Source organism: Cupressus sempervirens, chromosome 4 (assembly GCF_028749045.1).
Source record: "Cupressus sempervirens isolate cs-2001-9-10 chromosome 4, ASM2874904v1, whole genome shotgun sequence".
NCBI lineage: Eukaryota > Viridiplantae > Streptophyta > Pinopsida > Cupressales > Cupressaceae > Cupressus > Cupressus sempervirens.
Genome location: NC_143121.1, coordinates 315728793 through 315748174, shown reverse-complemented (window position 1 = coordinate 315748174; position 19382 = coordinate 315728793). Strand labels below are relative to the sequence as shown.

At 33.7% G+C, this 19382-nt stretch overlaps 1 protein-coding gene across 1 annotated transcript; it reads right to left on the bottom strand.

Moving 5' to 3' along the window:
- Positions 1-8330: 8330 nt before the first annotated feature.
- Positions 8331-12069, bottom strand: LOC149561290 (GDSL esterase/lipase At1g09390-like). Its single transcript, XM_089825058.1, has 5 exons — positions 11443-12069; positions 11163-11348; positions 10845-11017; positions 9160-9280; positions 8331-8923 (listed from the first exon to the last, which is right to left on the bottom strand). The coding sequence occupies exons 1-4, from the start codon at positions 11684-11686 to the stop codon at positions 9176-9178; spliced, it is 708 nt and encodes a 235-aa protein (XP_089681184.1). The 5' UTR covers positions 11687-12069; the 3' UTR covers positions 8331-8923; positions 9160-9175.
- Between the last annotated feature and the right edge of the window lie 7313 nt (positions 12070-19382).

The window sequence follows — 19382 nt, the reverse complement described above, 5'->3', positions numbered from 1 at the left end:
GGTTTTAAAATTCTCTTACAAAGTTATCTTTATATGTTGAGGGCACCCTATGAGTGTTGATTCCTTAAATTATGATGCATTTTATGATACAAAATGATAGTTGTATCATGCTTTCTTGGTAGTATGTATAGTATCATGACAAACTTAACCTTCATTATTATGAAATGATACGTCCACTTGATAAATGAATACTTTCTTTGGAATCACACTTGAAATACTTAGACAAACATTGGAAATCCACAATTCATTGTGATATGAAATGAATGTATTAAAGAAAGTTTTGTAGTTTTATGATTTATTTTGCCAAATCCATGACTCAGCGAAGATTTTAAAAAAATGGATAAATTCTAAACCTAAGGTACTCCTTGAGTTAAGGTGAATCATTATATGTTCGTGCAAACATGTCTTAGTTATGTTTATGTGGGGATAACACATTGAAATTTGTTCAACATCTAATATTACTATAGTCCTAAAATATATGGTTCAACTAAATGTAGTTGAGAACATTCATTGTGTTAATATGGAAATATGATATAATTGTATGTTGTCCTGAGTGGTGTTGTCTTATTCCTTTATGAGATGGGTGTAATGTGGCATAAGGGAGGGTGGGGATGGATGCATTATATTTTTGCTTCTCTCAACTTGTTAGATTTTGAAGAGTAGGATTCATTACATTTTGTCTCTCTTTTCACTAATGTTGGCAAATTTAATGCTTGGCCAAGCTATTTATCTATTGCATTTAAGTATATTGTTTCTAGCATGAAGCATATGTGTGTGACTATGCTTATTTTTATCTTGCATATGAGTATATATGCTTTAATTAAAATAAATGTACATGTGGGTAGATATGTTACAACTTTTCTTTCACTGCATATGAGTAGATGTGTAGTGTTCTTTTCTTTTCCATGTCACATTATGTGACTACTTTGCCAAGCTATTTATCTATTGCATTTAAGTATGTTGTTTCTGGCATGAAGCATATGTGTGTGACTATGCTTATTTTTATCTTGCATATGAGTATATATGCTTTAATTAAAAGAATGTACATGTGGGTAGATATTTTACAACTTTTCTTTCACTACATATGCGTAGATGTGTAGTGTTCTTTTCTTTTCTTTATCACATTCTATGACTAGGCTACTAGGCACATGGTTGTATTTAGTATATTTTAGGATTGCACCTAATCCATTTGATCCATCTTGTTCCAGGAAGCTAGGAATCTCGTGTCAGGTTTGGGGCATTCTTCATGTCAAGAAGAACCCCGGGGGAGTAAACACTCTATGGTTGGCATGGTAAAAGTGCCTAGGCCACACTCCCATCTCAGATGACAGATGGACAACGTTTGATGGCTTTGGAGATTAGGTCACAAAGATGGACACATGCCGAGATTTTATGTATATCCCTTCTTATCAAGTTGTACAATCATCTTTGGGTGATCATTCTGATGTAATTATATAAATAGATAATATACCTTAATGATCTCATTTTAGTATTCTAATGAGCATTTGACCTAGTCAACTACATTTAACCAAAGTTAAGCCTAATTAGTAATTAGGTTTGATTCTCAAAGGATCTCTTCACCAATTTGATTCCTCAAGAAAACTACCAATTGGAAAATCTATGTACATTCACCTAGAAATTGAATCTATCCTTGGATCACACCCAAAACCCCACTTTATTCCTTTATAATGCCTTTTGCTATCTTTCCTAGATTGTCATATGGTCATGTAAACCTAGGGTATCATTCAAAAATTTAAGGATTGATTGGAACAATCTGATTCATTTTTCATATTAGAATACATGAGGTAACCTAATATTTCTCAAGGTTTGAGAAATTTCTACTGTGTGATGTCAGGGTTCCATAGATTTATATCCAAAACTCTAGGGTATTGAGAACTTCAAAGTTATTACTTTTGTTTTCCTTCTATCTTGCCTCGAAAGTCACTAAGATGGATCAAACAAAAAGCATTTGAAAGAGGATTCAATACATTATCGAATAATGAACATAGTTTTCATTCACATATCAGATTCAATCTTACAATAGTGAAATGAGAAGGGAAAATGTTGTTTTACAGAACTATACCAATCAATCTTACTATAGTCTTCATTCAAACTCCAAGTTACATCATAATTTGACTGTAAAAGGCTTATAACACCATCCTACACCAAAATCAACTAGCTCCACCTAATAAAAATTAGTTGGCCATTGTATTACATATTGATAAAATGTTGTCAAAGTTGCAAGGAACTTTTTGATAATATTTGAAACCTTTTGCGCACTTTGACACTAACCCATCAAACTAAGCTATAAACGTTGCAAGTGGGCCATATGTGGTGAAAATAAAATAAAAGGCACAATTGGCACCCTTTCCACACACTAGGCTAACCATTGACCACACTTTGATGAAATAGGTTAGAAAGATGAAATTGGTACTCTAGCCTGAATACAATGCATAAAAATGAGAAGTGGTCGTCATAAGACTAGGTTATTACAATATTGAGAGGGTGTTAGAACATTGAAAATCCCTTCTTATTGATCTAGGTACCCCTACATTAGTCTCCTATTGTACGAGAGGGTACTTGCCTTACTATTCTTTTCATGTCCTTCCATGGGCCCATCGCAACCATCCTTTCACGTGAACTTCCTTGAATTCTCTCACAACCATCCATGGGAATATGACACATATGGGTTTTTGAAAAGTAGTAAAAATACAAGTGAATTTCAAGAAAGTAAAAGGTATGTAAGACTTGGATAAAAGATAATTATATTATATTTTAAGTGAGTACATACTTGTAATTTAAATTTTTCTAATTATTTTGATAATTCAAGGTGGGTGTCAATGATTTTCTCCTTAAAATGGCATGGATCATGCTCCACCTTGACATATGAAATTAATGTGCTCTTAAAAGATGTGCAAATCTAGCACCACAAAAAGGAGTAGATGTCTACCATATCAATGTTCATAACACAAATCCACTTAATCAAATTGAAACACTTCGCCTCTTTGACATAAAATAAATATTAACATTGTATTCAAGATGGTACTACATATACATATATATATATATATATATATATATATATATAAGCTATCCAATGAGTCGCCATATTTAAAAATCTTTCCTTAAACTTTTGCCCACCCAGTTGTTGAAGTCCTTCTTTTGTTGCTTCATGTATTTGTTACCATTCGAAGTGTTGTACAAAGTTCCCAAACTCTTCCCGTCATTGTCTCTTCATTTGAACTACTTTGAACCACTTTGAACTTCAGTTGAAAGCAGTTCAAAGTAGGTCAATCAAAGGATTTTTGCTCTAACAATTTTCTTGCAGGAAATGCGCAACAAAGCAGAGGGATGTTCTTTTGAATCACTTTGAACCTCAGTTCAAAGTAGTTCAAATTTGTTCAACGATAAAGGCTTCTTGGTGAAAGTGGATCATGTTGTACAAATGAGTCGTCATCTCACAAGGAATTGATTGTAGTGTCAGAGAATAATAATTAAAAAGGTGTTTTAATTCCCAATGTGAAGAATCACCATTATGATTAAAAGTGGAAAATCTTTCACCAAAAAGGGGATTGGATATCATAATGAGGCTAATCATTATTGATACAGCCACAAAGGGAGTCATTAAATAAGATGGTTATGTCAAAAGGCCTTCAAACGTGTGAACCTTAATGTAAGTGATTTGTCACGAATGCCTCATAATGAGGCTATACTTTTTTACGTAAGTACTCTTTCCTTCTTAAAATGAGCTTTGCTTTCCCTTTTTGTTTGTCGTGCGAAGAATTAAGAATTTGGAGAAGAAGTTGTTAAGGAGGAAAGAAAGGAAAACCATTTTTTTCGAAAAATTACAGGTGAGTGACATAGAAATTCTTGTTCTTGTTCTCTAATCTCTATGTTTTCCAAGATAATCAATTTGAAGCCTTGTTGTATTTGATTTAAAGATGAAATTTTTGCTACATTTCTTTGGTAACATTTCAAGTTTAGAATGTAAAAGGCCTATCATATGTGATACCAACCTAGAGGGTGTTAAGTTGGAGAAGTTGCAAACAAATTTTCTTGAGCATGTTGATGAATCAAATGGGTGTATGGAAATTCTGACCAGTGGTCTAGTTGAAGCTGCAGCTTTTCCCCCAGCCCTTCTCAGTCCTGAATTGCTTCAAATTTGTATTGATCATTATGATGTAAGGAGCAAAAGTATTGTAAACAAGGATGGTGAACCAGTGTTATCAATTTCAAGAGAAACCATTGCCTCTGTCCTGCGTCTACCAAAAAATACATTTGCCACATTTTTCCCCATCCAAGCCCTAGCTGAATACAGAGAAACTCCAAACCAATTCCACAATATTCTAGCTAAAAAATGGACTGAAACTAACTATGGTGGAGGCTCTAGGTTGCCTAATATAGTCACCAAGGATCATCTTAAGCCTCATATTCATGACCTTGTAGTGGTGTTACATCGAGTCAAGGGTTCAGCTAGTTTTTACCACTTCGAGGACTAGATGTATTGTTATATAGAAATAATTTTGAAAGGAGAGCAATGGATGGACTAGGCTGAAATTATCACTAATTCATTGAGAATGCAACTAAGACATGCCAAAGAATCTAAGGAAAGTTTCCACATGGACTCATACTTGACATACTACATTGCCTACATTAGTGATCTCTCTACTCTCCCTCATGAAGTCTAGAATGAAGAGATAACAGTTTATCAATATTGCCCCCTGCTACAAAAGGACAGAGTGTTGGAGAATTTTAGAAAGGTTCATGATGTATTGATTGAAAATGTGCATGTATCTTTAAAGAAAGCACCCATGCCTAGATTGTCTTCTGAAGCTCAGAGGTTGGTTCAACAATACGGAAGCTATTTCATACAATTCCCCAAGTTCACCTATTTGAGAATAGGTGGATTCGAAGATGAACCAATAAAACTTCCACGATATGCATTGGATTGTTTTATTTTAGCTGAAATTTGCAGATAATTATTCTCTATTATTAAAGATAACATACCACAGGAGAATTGGGAGACATTTTTCCCTATCAAACTTGGTTCCTTGGTTTGCATTAGTATGACCAATGTCTCTATTATATGAAGTAATATGCTTGGATTTAGTTTTGGTTCTTTCCAAGGCTAAAGAAATTTTGACAGTAAGGGCTTTGTAGTTCAAATTCTTGGTCTTAAAGGTCACCCATCAACAACTCCACAATTAGAAGATTTATGGTGGGACTGTAAAGATAAGGAAGAAGTATTGAGAAGAGACCATTCAAGATTGACATTGTAACAAATCAATTCCCTAAAACTGAAATTTCTAACAGAAGGGATAATTGAGGATGGCTCAAACATGATTGAACCAAGCTGGGAAGAATCCAATGAATCGAAATCACTAGAAGTAGACTGGAATCAGGACTAAGAAAAGGATATAAATCTAAGGGCAAGATTTATACTCACTTACATAGATGATTGGCTAAAGAAATAGAGCAAGCAAATTGCCAATGAACCCTCTTCAAGAGTGGTTTCTTTTTATGAACCATCAACATCTGACACCCAACTTTTGTCTCTTGTTGCAGGTAGTGTGTTGGCTCAAGGTAAGCAGAAGGGGACACCAATCTATATACAAAATATGGCTCCTAGAACTAGGTCTAAAGCTAAATCTGAGGCCCTTAAGTAGCACGAGGTTCAAAAAGAAAGGATGTCAATTCAGGGACAAGATTCAAATGATAGTCTCAACTTCTCGGATGGTGTCGATGGTGATGTGCAGTTCATCGAAGCCCCTAAAGTGGATCAACCAAGGTTCATGACTCCCACCAAAAATGCTCAAGCAATCACCGTAAACCCTGTTGTCTCATCCTGGTTATCTAATACAATTAGTAAGAAAAGAAATCTGCAACCAATTTCAACACCTGTAAAGGACATTGTAACCAAGTACATTGCTCGAGGTTCAAAAGTTAAGAAATTGAAAATTGATGCCCATCTAACTAAGGATCCAGTCACTAGAAAGATAACGGTTGAAGTAGCCACGTATAAGCGAAAAAAAAAGTCTAGAGTGATTGACAGTGAAGATTTCAAAGTCACTTCAGTCAAACTGGGAACCATAAATAGGAGCATGGGCAATCACTTTTTCAAGTTTTCTGCCAACCATATGTTAACTCAATTTGAAAAAAATAGCAAGGAGAAAAAGGAACTTAAGGGTATGGTGATGACTATGGCCACCTATATTGATTCTTTGATGAATCGTGGAGCTCTATCGGTTCTTCAAGCCCCCCAATCCTTCGACCCAAACTTTGCAAATAGCCAGCAACTAGTGAAACAAATGCAAAGGGGGAAACTACTATCAGATGCAATGAAAGATTGGGTAGATGTTATTACCAAGGAAGGTAATAAGTTCATTTTAGAATTCACCAATGTGTATGCCAAAGGAGAAATGTTATTGGGAGAAATTCAAACTTTGATACCAGGATGGGAAACTAAACAGAGCTAGTGCCAGGCGATTGTATTCCAGGTAGCTGAAGTTGAGAAATTTGGAGTACTTAAGTTTCTGAATGAAAATCCAATGAAGAATGTAGATCCTTGCATGTTATTCATCATGAAAAACAACATTAGTTGGAAAGAATCAGTTTATAAGGAAGCAATTAAAGAACTTCAGGCCATCAAGAACAAAATTACTAGGATGCATGAGGAACTCTTTAAAGACATAAATATAGTAAACCCTACAGGGATTCTGCAATTTGATGATGGGAACATGTATTCTGAAGCATTAACTAAAAGTTTCAATAAAGCCATTGAGAAAATCAGGGATAATGAATTGCCCACTGCTAGTGATTTCACTATGCTGGCAAATATTGAATCCATGCTATGTCTTAACAAGAACCTCATGCCACGTCAAAGCCTGAAGGTCAAGGAGTTCAAATGGAAAAAGGATGCGTGTAGGGCCAAGCTGCTGAGTTTGAAGAATTTGCATTCCCATGCAATGCAAGAGTTCACGAACACTTTCAAAAGCTGGAAGTTGGTGCAACAGACCATGGGCGAAGAAGAGAAAATTGGCAACAAGGTTTGAGCAAGATAGTTAGTTTCAGTTACATTTTGACAGTTGTTTTTATAACTATTTTCTTGTTCATAATTGTTCCTTGTTTAAACCGAAACGGTTGGGTTTTGATGGAGGCCTTTCGGATATGTAATGAAACTATAAATGTTGGGGCATTGAACTAATTAAGGGTTAGAAAATAGATAGCTAGAAATTTTGATAAATAGATACTTTAAACAATGATCGAAAGATAACATATATATGTTTTTGCTTTTTGAATGACTGTGTGCATGAAGGAAGTTATATATATATATATATATATATATATATATATATATATATATATATAATCTTGGATTTGGCTTGGAAACTTGGCGTTCAAAGTGTTTAAATCATTGTTACTTTATGAGCTCTGATTTATTGATTCAAGATATATGTTGTTGTTTCTACTGTAAGTTTGTTTTAATTTAGATTTTTGAGTGATTAATATCAATTGTGGTATTATTCATTTCTTTGAATAGATGTTCTATGGAAGCAGAGTTTGATGAATTTCCTCTTTATTGTTTGAATGAATTCTTACCTCACTACCTAGGAGTATGTGAGAGAACCTTATGTACTTTCTGGTAAAAGTGCAAATATAATCTTTGAATTCATTGAAAATTCTACAAGGAAGCTATACTTTTAAAATGCAGAGAGAAAACCAAATAATATGAAGTTTTTTCAACTGTTGTGAACATTTTGTGTTTTCCAATACCTTGGGCATAGAGTGAATTTGTTAAATAGTTGAAAAGACAATCTGTTCACTAACAATATACAATAAAACCTATTTCTAAATAACTATCCTAAAGCCTATCAAGCCATTTTATACAATAAGAAAACTACACTCAATTGCACATGACAATCAACATATTTATAACACATTAAATTAAAATTACTAATAAATTATTTTATTTTTCTACATCATTATAGTGAAAAGCTTTTAACTATTTTTAAAAATATTTGTAAAAAAAAGTGAATGTTGTCTTGTTACATAAGACTTACCTTGCTTATGTTTTCAAAAAATTGTTTTGAAAAATAATGTACATCTAATTTTAAAATGCTCTTTAATTGGTCAATGGAGTTGAAGCAAGACAATAAGATTCTCATGTTAGGATATCTATTTTAAAATCACATCTCTTCAAAAATATATAAACAATGTACATTCAACTAGAAAAGGATTAAAAAATCACGATAATTACAAAGTTAAAAAGATCCGTTTTAAAGAAAAGAAGAGAGTACTACAAATTTTTTACTGGTTCAACATGAAAAAAATTTAAAAATAAAAAATAATTATCTTTGATTCACACCATTCCAACCTTGCATTTAATCAAAGCCCATTTAAAATCTTGGATCTAAATTAAAATCCTCAAAAGAATTCCAAAATTATTTGACCTAAATTGTAGACAGCGACAAAGACCCATCGGTATCAAATCATTTTGAGATCAAATTACAAAATGAAATCCCAGCCAGTCTATTTCAAAAGAGCTTGAATCTCTGGGTTTAGGGAGAATCTCTCAAACTTCTAGATTTGAACACTCCGCCAAGTTCAAAAAAATCAGTCAAGACTCGAGGTCTGTGAGATCTAGTATAATTTAGACAAGAGACCTAAAAATGATAGCATACTTGGTAAGGAGAGAGGGGAGGGTTTGAACTTTTGGCGGACACAATTTGTGACCAGACATGAAAATTTGCTTGCTCTGTATAATGAGTTCCATCCCAATTCACTGATTTCGATGGATCTTTGCAAGACCCGCCTGTCACCACACTGCCATTAATATTGCCCGTCTGTGCGCACCGCACTTTATCATTAAAATTATATGGCAAACCTCTGTAGCCACAACATGCTGCCAGCGGATGCTCAAACCCTGTGCATTCGAAAACCAAAACTATACATTATTACCAGAGAAGACAACCCAAAAGTTGATTTTTTTTAAAAGGTCATAAAAGAATAATGAGCAATACCCAAAAGTTGAATTTGTAAATTTCATGGGGCGGCAAACAGATTCTACACTGGAAAGCTATAATAGGTTTGGTTTTTCCTGTTCTAAAAAGTAAAAATTGAATTTTTAGAGACTGTACAAGATGAGAAAGATGAATGTACCATATTGTGAATCTGTTTACCTCGAACTTTTAGATTCTATGCCTGCAAGAGTTCGAGGTAAACAGCCCAACGGTCCAGTGTTGTGAACTACGAAGTTTCGACCGCCTTCACTGTACAAATCCTGCACTATCAAACAACAGTGTTTTCATCAAAACAAGCACAAACTCCAAAACTGATAGATTTAGGGAGTAGAGACAAAAGCATTCACGGGCGCCCAACGCAGGAGATCACTATGATAAAATATAATCTACAGGCTTTGTCTCAGTTTATGTCATTTGAAAACAAGATTGGTATCCACCTTGTGCTCACTTTGTTTAATTTTATTAATAAATTCTTTTATCTTAGTTGAAGAAAATAATAGAAATCTTTTAGAAGAAATCATTTTTATTTTTCAGAGGTTAAAGATTCTATGGCACAGATGGTATCATCAATTCTGTATTTCAACCTTTTTTTTTGTTTGAGGTTTAATGAGTTTCTTTTGGGGTGCTCAATGAGTTTGTAAACTTAAAAAGTAAATTGTTATATTCTTTATTTTGTGGATATACAGTAAAAATGGGGAGAAGTTCATATGAATTAAAAATAATTTATTTGAGTCTAACTTTTAACAAATTAATCTAATTTAGTAGTTCAATTCTACTTAAATTGATTTAAGAGTCCAAATAAATAAGTCAGAAAGCTCATCCATTCTCAACTAAAAAACATTAATTCAAAAACTCATTACTTCATCCAGTAGTAATTCCAGAGCTCAATAGAAAACATAATCTTTTAACAGCAATAATAAAAGTAATTTAAGAACTCAAAAACTAATGACAATGCACAATGTCAGAGCTCACTTTCTGCAAAAGAACAGATAACTATTCGCAATGTACACTAAAACAGTTTACTCTGTAAGAAGGAACAATTTATATTATCAATACACAGGAACACAGTTCACTTTGTTAAAAGGGAAGAGAATATTAGCAACGTGCAATACTACATTTACACAGTTCATTCTGGAAAGAAAAAAGGGAAATTATTAACAACGTACATTATTACAAGAAGCTATCTGTGAAAAGGACATGATGCCCTAATCAATTCAATCAAAATTACATCAAAGCAGAAAGAACTGACACATTCATTTTTAAATATTGGGAGAGAAAAACCAAAAATGTGCCAAATTCGCCTGCTTTACAAAGCCTATATCACTTCCTAAACAGGGGAGATTTTAAATGCGTGAATTTTCATAATTTATGATCAATTAATATATATTTTCTCAATTTGATCGCGTCAATAATTTATCCTATCATCGTTTCGGATCATGGAATATGATCCATCTTAAAATGAATCCCCTAGAAAGGGGAGATTTTATTTATTATTTATTAAACCTGAATTTATACGATCAATCTGCGCACCCTTCTTATTTATTAGCCCCCACAAAAATCTACAACAGCAGCCCCAATTTGATCTCATGTGTTCGATGAACCCTAGAAATAGCTAATGTGTGATAAGAAACAGATAGTCCCAAAATTTAGTGAGATTTTTTAGGGGTAATGATGGATTAAAGCATCCTTGAAATTATAATATTCTGATACAAGCTTCCTGAAGATCGTGTGCTTTTTCACCTGTTCCAAATAGAAAATTTGCTCGAAAACCTAATTTCATAATGTGCAAGAAGTACAAAAAAGGAAGCAAGCAGATAAAATTACCTTCAACTGAGATGTAATGTTGTCTACAGTCTGAGGAATCACGACATTGTTAATTTGATGCAGCGTGAGATTGGCAGTGAAGGCGTGAAAAATGTCATTTTGACCAATGTCAATTGTATACAGCCCCTTCTCGAAAGCCTCCCGCGTTGGAAGGAGGTTGCCTTGATTCTCACCTACCATAAACATATTCTGAGTCTTTTGAATTTGCCAATAAAATGCACATATACACATACACGCAGCATATATACATAAATACAGAGAATATATACATAAACAAGAACATATATACATAAATACAGAGAATATATACATAAATACCTCGAGAAATATTGTCCAAAACGCGTGCTTTAAATCGCTTAAACTGGTCGATTTGCACGGGTAGAGGAAAAGTAGTTGCAGTGCGATTTACAGTGGCCCCTACGATTGCAAAATTCGCGCCGTGACTGAAATTTGAGCCCACGGACTCCAAATACGGACTCAAAAACGGCAAATGCATACCCTCGCCTGTCGATGCACATCATTTTTTTTAAATCAATCAATAAAAACATTGAACAAATGAACCGATCCGAAGATCGCTACAAAAGGATGCAAAACGTACATAAAAAATCAACGATGAGGCGGCCATCGCAGACTCTTCCAGTGGGCCTTTTGAAAAAAGTCTCTCCATTGGGCGGCTGAGAAACCAAGCCCAGGCCGGCCACCTGTCCCCCTGTGTCCGAGTTCGAATCTCCGAAGTTGAAAATGGCACTAAAATGGCAGCCTTCAGAATCCGCTACACAAATATTTCTCCCCAAGATCACAAACAACAGAGCTGAAATCAAAGCCTCCCATGGAACCATCATTTTGCAGAGAGATAAAAATTGCCCAAATCTCTTTCTTTCTGATTAGCAGCAGGGCCGAAGAAATACAATCCGCTTCGTTTTCTCTTTTTCCGAAGCCATTTGAAGCCGTAGGGGGGGGAAGTTTATATTTGAAATTTAAGCTTCGCTAAGCTAATGCGTCACCATGTATTCCACTGTTTATGAGTTGCTGCAAGCGCAGAGAAAGCAGAAAACATGGCGGGCTGAGTAGGTCACAACATTCGCCTGGATGAAAAGCTTAATCGAGATTTACGTCACATTGTCTATATTAAGTTTGTCCGTTGCGTCGGTTCTTACCTTGCTCCACCGTTTTGAACGAATCTAGACCTGGCCCCGTTTCCGACCCTCGTCAACACTACTATATCTTTGCACTTGGACTAGTTGCACTTGGACTAGTAGAGATCATCCAATAGTCGTTCAAACTAGTTTGTGTAGTTTTTAGGATTCTTAAATCATAAGTTGGATCTACGCTATTTTTTATGTACCTTTATGTGATTTAATAATTTAAAGCTACGGTTTGACTTTTTGGTATTCACATTCTGTAGAGATCGTCAAATATCAAATGATCAAAAAATGGTATCTTCAAAGTGATGGCTTGTATCAATAGTCATTTACTAAAAAATGGCAGTACTTGTAGCCAAAGTCTTATTATTCTTTATAAAATGTTCTTATAGTGGTGCACAAATGGGCCAATCATCAAACAAAAAAAGATAATAAGTGATCAATTATTGGTCCACATATGATTAACTCTTAGTACACATCTGATCAACTATTGGTATGTGTGCTATCATTTTGGAGCCTTTAATTTTAGTAATTAGGTGGTCAAGATGACAAAAGCGTAGACTTATTGGACCCCCTAATGGTTATAAGTTCTTCATTTCAAGGTTGATTCAAGTTATACATTATCTCCATACATTTCAGACTCGTATGAAATTTGAATTTGTGACTATTTTTCAAAAGCACAAGTTCTACACGATTAGGCCAAATGAGGAATAGTTTTTGTAGATATTGAGTAGTATGTTATCATTGAAGTCAACTTATGATATATTTATTTGACAAAGGGGGAGATTATTGTGGATGTAGACCAATATGTTCTTGTTGATGTCAACGTATGTTATAAATGTATGACAAAGAGGTTGAGTGTTGTATATATGGAGCATAGTGTTGTCATTGGTGTCAACTCATTATATATGGATTGTTGTGTGAAAGTGTGTTACCATTGATATCAAGTTGTGTTTGCATGTTTGAATGTTCATGGTTGGATGTCAAATGTGATGCTTTGAAGTTCATTGAATGTCAAATCTATTGATCAAATATGATGTTTTGATGTCCACGTGTTGATCAAAACTAATGTTTAGGATTTCATGGTTGGATGTCAAATATGCTTTGATTGATATACTGTTGCAATGAAACAGCTCAAGTATGGTGGTGTCTCTAGCTTAGGGATGTTGAAATCTGATCGAAAAGATCATTGCTGAAAGAGATTATTGAAAGAGGGAGATTGTTGAAGCACAATATGTGTTTCAATCATTGTTTTGTCACTGATGTCAAACATGCTATTTGTTGGTAAGATAATTGCTTATAAGATTCAAGTATTATCACTTAGTTGATTGATGAAGAGGATTTGATCAATAAGATGTAACAATGAAACAACTCAGGTATGGTGGTGTCTCTAGCTTTGATTGATATACTGTTGCAATTAAACAGCTCGAGTATGGTGGTGTCTCTAGCTTAGGGATGTTGAAATCTGATCGAAAAGATCATTGCTAAAAGAGATTATTGAAAGAGGGAGATTGTTGAAGCAGAATATGTATTTCAACCATTGTTTTGTCACTGATGTCAAACATGCTATTTTCTAGTAAGATAATTGCTTATAAGATTCAAGTACTATCACTTAGTTGATTGATGAAGAGGATTTGATCCATAAGATGTTACAATAACACCTAGAGGAAAGGTTGAGTTATGATTATGTAAGGAAGTACAAGGAACCAAGGAAGTACAAGGAACAGATGCTACCTGACCCATAATGGTCTCAAGGGATTGTGCCAATTGTGCCCTACCAAGATTATTTTGAAGTGAACTCTTTAGCCCTAATAATTATTTCTAACTTGGTTTTCCCTCTTTCAATTTCATTCAATAAATTTTCTTTGTTCCTTGGAGGAGGTCTTTGAATTGGTGGAGGTCATGGAAGTGGTTGTTCTTCATTTTGAGGGTTTTCGAGTTAATCTTCTGGAGGATTTGGTGGTGGATTTTGTGGAAATAGTGAATTTTGTTGTGGATTGCTCACAGGAGGATTATGGGGTGGATTTTCTACATTACCTAGTAAGTAAACAATATTATTTTTAAAAACTAAACAAACCCAAATCAAAATTCATAAAAAACCCATTTAAAAACATAAAATTTAACAAAAACAAGAGTTAAAATTCATACATATTTGACCGGTTTGGGATTTCTGATGACGTGGGGCCATTTTTAAAGAAAATTATGGTCAAAATCCACTACAAACACTGCATTTTGTTCTTGCTCCTTGGAAGATAAGAGGACGCCAATAGAAAACAAAGAGAATGACAAATGACTCTCAAGTTTTTTGTTATAAGACTTTTTCAACAACGCGATCATGCTACTTAATTAATTGATTTTTCAAATAGTGCAATCAAGCTACTTAATTTATTTCACGAGCCACAAGCGTGTCCCACCCAAACAATAATGCAATCACACTATTGTTGAGATTAGAAAAAAAATGTGGCATCTTTTTGGTACCACAACTTTGTGCACTTACCCAATAGGAATTCATTAATTTAAGAAGAAGTTATTGCTACACCTAATGAACTAGAAAATATAGAGAACCTGGTGATTAGAAACACTTTGTGGAATGAAAAACTAAATAAATCATTTTTAAGAAAATATTTTTCAAAAAAATATGTAAGATCGAAGGAAAATGTTGTAAGGTAATCATTGTCAATGGTAGTTTAGATCATTTGGATAGGAGAAGGACCCCCAGTTGACCTCTTAGATACTCAAAAGAATCTTTAGGTTGTGGCTTGGTAAAAATACCTACAATTTTCTCCTTAGACTTCACATGTTCAAGCCTCACTTATTTCACGTGTACTTTTTCCCTTAAGTAGTGACACTTGATTGATATATTCTTTGTTTTTTCATGCATCATTAGGTTTTTTGATGTATTTATTGCTTTAATGTTATCAAAATAAATAGTAATAGGCTTGGTTATCTCTTCTTGCATACCTTCCAATAGTTTCTTAATCCATACAATGTTAGAACAATTGATTACAGCAACAACATATTCAACCTCAGTAGTAGATTGTGAGATACAACTTTATTTCTTGCTTATCCATATTATTAATCTTTCTCCTAAGAAGAAAGATCCACCACTTGCGCTTTTTCTATCATCCACATTACTAGCCCAATTAACATCATTATAGATTGTAAGTGTAAATTCGTCATCTTGTTTATACCCCAATCCAAAATCTTTAGTTCCCTAAAGATATTGAAGTATCCTCTTCACAACAGTCATGTGTGCTTCCTTTGGATTAGATGAAAATCTAGAAACAATTCCAACAACTTGTGCATTGTTTGGTCTATTATCCACAACATACTGTAACTTTCAATTATTGATGTATATTGTGTTTCATTTACATCTCTGGTAGTATCTTCCTTTGATAGTTTCACTCTAGTCACCATAGGTGTGCCAATTAGTCTTGACTCATCCATTCCAAATGTCTTCAAAATTTCTTTAACATATTTAGATTGAGTCACATACATACCATTCTTTGTTTGATGAACTTGTAGGCCAATAAAAAAATCGATCTCACCAAACATAGACATCTCAAATTTCTTACTCATTTGATCAGCAAATGTCTTACACAACATGCCATTTCCACCAAATATTATGTCATCCACAAAGATTTCAGAAATCAACATCATATTTTTAAGTTTCACATTTCAGATACATATTATTGTTTTCACTTGTTCTAGCAAATCCAATCTTAATTAGATATGAATGTAACATTTCATACCATGCTCTTGGTGTTTTCTTTAGTCCATACAATGCCTTGGTTTTTATTTGCAGACCATGTTCCTATGATCAGGTTCTATGTATCCTTTTGATTGTTCAATGTAGACTTTCTCTTCAAGTATCCATTCAGAAATGTAAATTTGACATCGATTTGATATATTTTGAACTTCTTGTAGGTAGCATAGGCCAACAATGTTCAAGATCGTTAAATTAAAAATTTGAAGTAAAAGCAAAACAAAAAATAGAACAAGTTGATGTGCAAGATCATTGTATTGTCAACTTGCATAATTTATTATATTCACTATTAAAAATACTTATTTAAGATTCAAAAACTAAGATTCTGAAGCAAGTTATAACATACTTTAAATAAATAAATAAGACATCTACAAGACTAAACAATCCTTAAAAAAACTAAAAATAGCAACCTTAAATTAATTATTAGATGAAATTACAAAATAAAAAGGTCCCAAAAACTCTAAATTAGTTAAGAACTGAGAATCTTTGGGCTTTATTAAGAATCTCTCAAACTTTCTAGAGTTAAACACCTACAATAAGTTCAAGAAGTTAGTGAAGACTCGATGTCTATGAGATTTAACATTATTGAGGAAGGGCTCTAAAATGATAGCATGCTTGGTAAGGAGAAAGAGGAGGGTTTGAATATTTGGTGGACACAATTTGTGACAAGACATGAAAGTTTGCTCGCTCTATATAATGATTTCTATCCCAATTCACTAATTTCGATGGATCTTTGCAAGACCAACATGTCACCATACTCCCATTAACATTTTATGTCTCTTTGCAGCACACTTTATATTTAAAATTATATGGCAAACCTCCAAATCCACAACATGCTTCCAACAGATGCTCAGATCGTGTGCCCTCCAAACCCAAAACAATACATTAGTGCCTAGAAGACAACCCAAAAGTTGATTTTTTCTAAAAGATAATCCAAGACGAATGAGCAATACCTAAAAATTGAAATTTTTTAAAAGATCATAGGGGAATAATGAGTAATACCCTCAAAGCCAACTAAAAATATTCATATAAAGTTCTAGGAATCACCATGCTCATTTCATAATGAATTTTGAATCTAAGATCATTCATGTATCTTGAAACTATCTTATTCTGTCTTCGTAAAGAGTCAAATTCAAACTTAGCTTGTGAAACTCCTCTACATAGGTATCTAGATCCATATCTTTTTTGTTTTAGATTATGACGTGGACCTCATAATCTACAAGCATGAACTTTATCTTGATCATAAACACCATTCTACTACATGAATTAATCACATTTTTTCACATGCTTATCATTTCATTTTGGATATAGTTTCACCATACTATTGCGGACCCCTTCAACCTTTCTTAGAAAATTTAACCTTTTGGGTTCTTTAATTTCACTATAATCAAAGAAATTCTCCATGTGATCAATTCATTATGCAACTTCATCACCATCCAATTTTCCACTAAAGACAAAGACCTCTACCTTAGGTTTTGTTTGTATTTCTTTAAAGGCATCAATAAACATCTTTTGATCTAGGGCCAATTATTGGATGTTAGTTCTCATTTCTCCTAAATCTCCATGTTTTCTCTCCTCTTACTCACACTCCTTTTTATCTTTGCCCTTGAACTTCTTGATTTCTTCATCCATTGCAGTGTTCTACTATTCTCTCATTCTCTACTTCATCTCTAGGATTTCTTTTAAAATATCTACCTTCTTTGGAGATATTATGTTAGCCTCACCTTCACTTTCTTATGCTAACATACACTACACTTGAGCACCACAAATTGGCTTTGATACCAATATGATGCAAAGCGTTATTTAATGCAACAAGGTAGTTCCCTTTGAGTCACCTTGGGAAAAAACCTTATTTGCCACACTTAGGTCTTCTTCAAGATACCCAAATCTCCTAGGAATTGACCTAGACCACCCCTTCTTGTGTCCTTGCTAACTTTAGACAATCGTAACACATGTGAGATACAACCTCTCACATCAGACTACTTCTTTCCTTAGAACTTATCCTTGCACCTTAAACCATGGAAATATTGGATTGTGTACCACACATTGCAAAGAAGGATTGTGAGTGTCTATTCATTCTCCCTTTGATATATTTGATACATCCCCATCATTAGATCAAGCCTAGTAGGAGACCTAGTAGGAATTAGCTCTCCTAATATATGTTTCTAACTTTAACTTCCAAACTTCCTGAACAAGGGTCCATTTAAATGGAACTTTTGGGTACCCTTTTTAGGCCTCTAGGATATACTACAAAGTGGAAAATGTGGTTCATATTTGACTTAGTCAACTACATATAGCCAAAACTAAACCTAATTAGTAATTAGGTTTGATGAACTCAAAGGATCTCTTCACCAATCTGATTCCTCAAGAAAATTACCTATTGGAAAGTTTGTGTACATCCACCAAGAAATCAAATCCATCCTTGGATCAAACCCAAAACCCCTCTTTATTCCTTTATAATGCCTTTTTCTATCTTTCCTGGATTGTCATATGGTCATGTAAACCTAGGGTGTTGTACACTAGAATTGTGCACTTCTCTAAACCCTTATATCCAAGGTATTCCATCAGTTGGAAAGCTATGAACGTTGCAAGTAGGCCATATGTGGCAAAAATAAAAGAAAAAGCACAATTGGCACCCTTTCCACAAATTGGACTAACCATTGACCATACTTTGACCAAATAGGTTAGAATCATAAAATTGGTGCTCTAGCCTAAATACAATTCATAAAATAGAGAATTGGTCATCATAAGACCTTATTACAATATTGAGGATGTTAGAACATCAAAATCCTATCTTATTGATCTAGGTACCCCTGCACTAGCCTCCTATTATACAAGATGATACTTGCCTTACTATTCTTTTCATATCCTTCCATGGCCCACTCACAACCATCCTTTCATGTGAACTTCCTTGAATTCTCTCACAACCATCCATAGGGATAAGACACCTATGGGTTTGTGAAAAGTAGTAAATATAAGTGAATTTCCAAAAAATAAAAGGTATGTAAGACCTGGGTAAAAGATAATTATTATTTTAAGTGAATACAGAGTTGTAATTTAAATTTTGCTAATTATTTTGATAATTCAAGGTGGATGTCAATAATTTTCTCCTTAAAATGGCATGAATCATGCTCTGCCTTGACATATGAAGTTGATGTGCTCTTAAAAGATAGTGCAAATCTAGCACCACAAAAAAGAGTAGATGCCTACCATATCAATCTTCATTACACAAATCCACTTAATCAAATTGAAACACTTTGCCTCTTTAGCATAAAACAAATATTAACGTTTGTATTCAAGATGTACTATAAAAATATATATACAATAAAACCTATTTCTAAATAACTATCGTAAAGCCTATCAAGCTATTTTACACAATAAGAAAATTACGCTCAATTACACATGACCATCAACATATTTATTACACATTAAACTAAAATTACTAATAAATTATTTTATTTTTCTACACCATTACTGAAAAGTTTTTAACCATTTTAAAGAATATTTAGAAAAAAGAAATTGACTGTTATCTTGTTACATAAGACTTATACCTTGTTCTTTGTTTCTAAAAATTTCTTTAAAAAATAATGTACATCTAATTTAAAAATGCTCTTTGATTGGTCAATGGAA